At 48.9% G+C, this 5,643-nt stretch overlaps 1 protein-coding gene across 1 annotated transcript in view; it reads right to left on the bottom strand.

The window, feature by feature from the left end:
- The window catches only part of Frmpd2 (FERM and PDZ domain containing 2), a 64,561-nt gene extending 59,896 nt beyond the window's left edge, over positions 1 to 4,665 (bottom strand). The window contains exons 1-3 of the mRNA XM_029541809.1: positions 4,587 to 4,665; positions 4,076 to 4,147; positions 2,551 to 2,725 (exon numbers count right to left, since the gene is read on the bottom strand). Coding sequence (XP_029397669.1) covers positions 2,551 to 2,725; positions 4,076 to 4,147; positions 4,587 to 4,661 — 322 coding nt within the window. The 5' untranslated portion in view covers positions 4,662 to 4,665. The remainder of the gene's footprint in view (positions 1 to 2,550; positions 2,726 to 4,075; positions 4,148 to 4,586) is intronic.
- Positions 4,666 to 5,643: the final 978 nt, after the last annotated feature.

Genomic DNA, 5,643 nt, shown 5'->3' with positions numbered 1-5,643 from the left:
TCTCTCTCTCTCTCTCTCTCTCTCTCTCTCTCTCTCTCTCTCTGCCATGTAAGGATTCAACAAGAAGAATTTCCTCTGGGAAACAGAAAGCAGATCCCTATGAAAAATGAAATCAACTGGCACTTTGAATCTTAGACCTCAAGATCCCAACTTCAAGGGGGAAGAGGCTTCTGTTTAAGCTGCCCAGGCATGGCACTTTGCTGTAACAGTCCAAGGTGACCAAGGCAGAAATAAGAGCAATCTCATGTGCAAGCTCGGGTCTTCAGGTCCTGCAGAGTTAATCCTCCGGCCCATCTAGATTGAAGTCTACTATCTTCATCCTCTGCTCCTTTAAAAGCTGCTCTCAACCAAACTGGGCAACACAGCCCACTCTCAGGATTCCTGTAGGTCTACCCTTGCCTCACCCTCTATAGATCCCAAGCTATCTGTTCCTGTGCCCCACCCTCCACCCCCAGTGGCTTGTCTAGGGTAGGACTCCCACCACAGTTAGAAGGTAGGGCTTTTAAATTAGCAGCCAGACTTTTTTTTTGCCTGGGCAGCATATGTGAAAAGATAGGTAGATGTCCAGGTACCTCTAATGGCCATCACCCAGCCCTCTGCCCTCATTGCTGATGGCCATCGCCCCACAACCCCACCCTTGCTCCACCCTTGCTGCAGAATTTGATTCCCCATACCAAGCTCTCTTTCCTTTAAGCTGGATTTTCTCCAAGGTTAAATGAGTTCCCAGTACAGCCTTTTGGCAAACCCTCCCAAGATGGTCTCTATGCAGATCTGTGATCACCCCAGGAGGCCCCTCCCTAAGCAGCTCCAGAAGCCCAGGAATCACCCCCATAAGAAGGGTTTATAATCACCTCCCTGACTGGAGCATAAAGGATGGATTCGCCTAGATTTGACTTCTCTGCTCATTTCGTATCTTGAGCGTGTATGTATATATGTTTATGTATATATGGGAGCACATGTGTGCATGTGCTTGTGGAGGCCAGAGGACAATCTTTAATGTCGTTACTTGAATACCATCCAGCATTTATGGGGCTCTGTATGGCCTGGAACTCCCCAGGTAGGTTTGACTGACAGGCCAGCAAGCCCCAGGGCTCTGCCAATCTCTACCTCCCTAGAACTGGGATTACAGTGACAAACCATCACACTTAAATTTTTGGTGTATGAATCTTGACAATCAAACTCAGGTCAGGCACATTGCCTACCAACTGAGCCATCACTCACCCCCTGGTCTCCACTTACATTTCAAATCAGTAAAGCACAGTCGTTCCTGTAGGCTATCCAGTCAGTGTAGCTCTCACCCCTCATCACCCAAGCTTCTTTCACCGAAGACAGAGCCCATTACAGAAAGCCACTACTGGCCAAATGCACCCAACTCCTGTTGCTATGACTACAACCTAAGCCCTATACTCAAAGTTTCAGGAACAAAGTGGGAGGGGGCGTGGAAAGATTGTAAAAGCCAGAAGACCAGGAAGTAAGTCTGCTGCAAGATTATGGTTTTCGGGTATGACAGGAAAGCTATACCTGTGAAATTTCAACAACATAGCTGCCTGAACAAGCTCTGAATATATGAAATAAGCTCTGAACAAAGCCAACTGGTATCAGTGTGGATGGGGATGGGGGGGGGCGCATCTCGGGAAGCTTTAACCCCAGATAAAAAGGCAACTAGTGACTGTTGAGAGATGAGCTCTCTGATTAGTTATCCAGGGCTGAGCATCATCTCTGGAAATGTATACATACAAGCATCACTAAACACTAAACAGACCCAACAGGTTGCATTTGTGTATGGGCACACGTTGCAAGCACACCTAACAATAATAAAACATAAGAGGCTGTGAATTTGAAAGCATGGCTGGGGTTGGAGGGGGAGTGGGAAGGGAGAAGTGATGTTGCAACTATATTTTAACTAAAATGTTTTAAAAACTAAAGTTACTATTCCGATCTTAGAAGAGCAGGTACTTAAGAAGAATACAATGCTTTCTAAAACTGCTTTCCTTTGTTTGTCACAAAGTTTAAACTTCATTGGTCGTGACCTCCATAACAGCACAAACTGGCTGTCCTTCCTGTTTGAAAGAGGGGTTCTTGTGGAAAGGATCTGATGAGACCTCTGCGGAGACAAGGATGCTACCATCAGCCACATCGTGCCACACTAAGAGTCCACAAGCAAATAGACCACTCATGAGAAGAAAGACCTGGAAAGACATATGCAAACCATTCTCTCAGGAAAGATTACCTTGCAATGTTTTGGGACCAACGTGCAAAATGCCAGCAGCACCCCAGGTGGTTTAGAAATGTTTTTAACATTTGCCTGTCTGCATTTGGAGCACAGTGACTCACCAGCCCTGGCCAGCCACCACCCCACAACCTACCACCATGTTTTCATAAGAGTGCTCACTTGATGGCTCTTACACAGGTACCCAAAGTGCCCCCTATGCTAACCTATGCCAAGGTAAGCAAAGTCAGGTATCCCAGCATCAAGTAGCTTTTCAGGAGGAACTCATGTACCTGGGTTCCGGGAATTTCAGGTCACTAGTGCGACCAGGAACCACCTACCTTTCACATAAGCCAAGCCAAAGTAGGTGGTCTCCCCAAGATTGGCAAAGGACATGACAGCATTGAAGACAGCTCCTGCTGTGGACTCCATGTCACACTTCACCTCCAGACACTGTCCGTTCAGCAAGACCACACAGAGGTCTCTGAGAGCCAAGAAGGATTTCCCCTTTTTGGTCTGAAAACAATAACAGTATCGATGCTCACAGTTAAGATGAGGCCTTGAGTCTTTAGCTTGGGCGGTCACAAGTTCCACTCAATGCCGCATTTAACTGTCTAACTGCCTATAGGATAAGTGTAGTTTTTCTCCCTATTAGCAGATGAAAACCTGAGACTTAGAGACAATGAGGGACTTTTCCAGGGTTGCACAGTTGGCTATAGCAGACCTGACCCAAGTCTGGGCTCTCTGAGGAATCTCTGAGGTCGGCGATGTGGGATAAGACTGATCCATATCTTTCCCCCTGGCTTTTCTTCAGACTCATCTATGAGTCATGTACCCCTGACTGAGCCAGGGGAGGTTTTCCTGGAGTTCATCTGCATTGCTCTGAGCTACAGAGAAGATATATCAGCATGGGGGTTGACAAAGGAACCTGGGAAAAGAAAGACACTATCCCAGCCTTCCCATAGCCCTGCTTCCAGAAGGCCTAAGAGCCAAAAGGCAGCACTGCCAGGCAGGCCTGGCCAGACAGGCATCTTGGCTCTGGGAGAATGGAAAATGGGAAGCTCATCAACCCAAATGCTCAACATTAGCTGAAAACCTCATGGCCCCAGACTGGACATGAGCCATGAGGGCATGTACTGGGCTGAGCTGGGTAGCACACCCTAATGATGGTCTCCATATGTCAGACCCTTTCCCTACAATCTCCCATGCCTCTCTCCTTCCATTCTTCTCATCCCAGAGCCATTTCCCTAGGTAAAGGAACATTTTTTTTTTTCCTCATCCTTACCTATCATCTTCTACCCTCTCCCACACGTATGTGTCTCCTTGGTTTTTTGTAAAGCACAAATCACTACCTGGCATGCTTTTCTGTTATGCATTTGTCTCTCTTTTTCTTCTCCCAGACTGTAGCCTTCACATGGAAAGGACTTTGTTTGCCACAGCATACAGGGCAGGGCCTTGGAAGAGCACCCTCCTGTGGGGATGCTCCACGGCATCTGTGCTGAACGAGATGAAGGCTGAACTGGGAGTGAGGGTGAGAAGGACAGGAAGGCACGAGGAGCTTCTCTCCTGAAGGGGAAGGAAAGGCAGGAGTAGGGAGACCATGCCTGGCGTGTGTCCGCAGGGACAGGACAGATGCAGGAACATGGTGTGGATGGAAAGGAGAACACTGTGCTTTCCACAGCTTTGAAAAGGCAACATGAGCAGGGGTGGAAGGAAAAGAAGCAGAGAGACCAGGAGGTTCATGGAGGTGGCACAGAGAGACAGCCAAGATGTCCTCAGAGCAGACCCCATCGAAAGCACAGTGAGCCTTGAGTTTGTTCAGCTTGGGGATTCTTTCCCATCCCACCCAGTCTAACCGGTAGTTACCACAATGGATCCAGGTAAATGTAGGGTCACTGGGGCCTCTCCAGCCAACAGGATGAACTCTGGTCTGGAGAACTGAAAAAAAAAAAAATCCAGACTAATCAAAGGTAGGAGAAAATGGTTCTAGGCTTGGAGCTCATCTCTCTCTGCCTTCCGTCTGCCTCCCAGGGACAGCCACCCCCAAGGAGACAGGTCCCAGCAAGACAGAGGCGACATGGGCAGTGACTTCCACTGTCCATCTCAATAGAGGCCTAAGAGTGGGGTGGAGGAGACTGACAGCATGCTGACCCTCCTGGATGTTTCATTAGGGGCTACTATACAGCCAGTGAGGCAGAGAGGGACGACTGGATGATATCTAGTATCAAACGGCCAGGTTCAGGTTTCTGTCCGCTCAGGTCTCTGAACCCCATCCCAGGGTCCCTGGGTCCTCAAGCCCCTGCATCCGCCCTCTGTTACAGGTCCCAGCTAGGACCGTTCTTGACAGTGTCCTCCAGCTCCAGCCCCCTTTGCTCACCTTTCCCTTTCTTTGCAGGAAATTCCTTGGAGAAGATGTTGCTGGCTGCGAGTTTTCTGCTTCTGCCAAGAGCATAGGCTCCGAGCCACACCGTGGACTCTCCTCACAGTCACAGGGACCAGCACCTGTAAATGTGCTGGCCAGGGGTGAAGATGGGTGACACACTTGATAATGTATCCATTCTGCAACAGACTCAGCTGCCCACCTTGTGTTATCTCCCATATCATGAGAGGTGGCACAGTCTCATGTTGGTGGAGCTGAGACCCTCAGAAGGTAAGGCTACACAGCCACAGGGCAGGGAAATACAACCACATCTACTTGTCCACTACCCCAGAATTCTGCCTCTGTGCCCACCATGAATGACCACAAGGTCCCAATATCTCTAAATAGATCATGACTATAACCTTGATTTGAAAGCTTTAGACATTTAAACTGTTTTGATGATAAACAGTCATGTAACACCTCCCAGTGCTTCGGTCAATAGCAAACTAACCACGTATACAAAAGGGATTCTATGATACAGTGGAGTTGGAAAATTCTATCAGCCAGAAGGGCTGAACCCATCACATCACAGAGTGCACAGTATGTCGTGTTCTTGTGGGGACACTGGGGTAACAAACCTGCTCCCCAGGAATGAAGCCTCCCCAGTTTTCAGCTGGTCCCAGAGGCGGCCAGAGAGGCCGGGAGAACTGGCTGAACCCCACTGTAATCACCAAGCCATGGATACCAGCTCTGAGTAGCTGTTCCCTGTTAGTGGCCTGTAGCCACTGTTCCTTGTGGTCATTTGCTATGTAGCAGGCAGGACGTGCCCAGGGATCACCACTAAACCACCAAGGCTCATGTTGTCCCATCTCTGAGCCTGAATGGGATTCCCAGAAGATGTGGGGTCCCTGACAATACAGTTGCCACTAGGCCCCATATACCTCGGCTTCTTACTAATGTCATTTTCTGCAGAACATCACTAATCGGCAAAGAAACAGGGTATGCAGGCTCGCCAACAGAGTTCGCAGAGCTCGGTAGTGGGAGACTCACCTGTTAACAAAGCTGTTGCGACTGT

The sequence above is a fragment of the Mus pahari genome, chromosome 8 (genome assembly GCF_900095145.1).
Source record: "Mus pahari chromosome 8, PAHARI_EIJ_v1.1, whole genome shotgun sequence".
In the NCBI taxonomy this organism is placed as follows: Eukaryota; Metazoa; Chordata; class Mammalia; order Rodentia; family Muridae; genus Mus; species Mus pahari.
The sequence above is the reverse complement of the archived record's forward strand: the minus strand, read 5'-3'. Positions and strand labels throughout refer to the sequence as shown.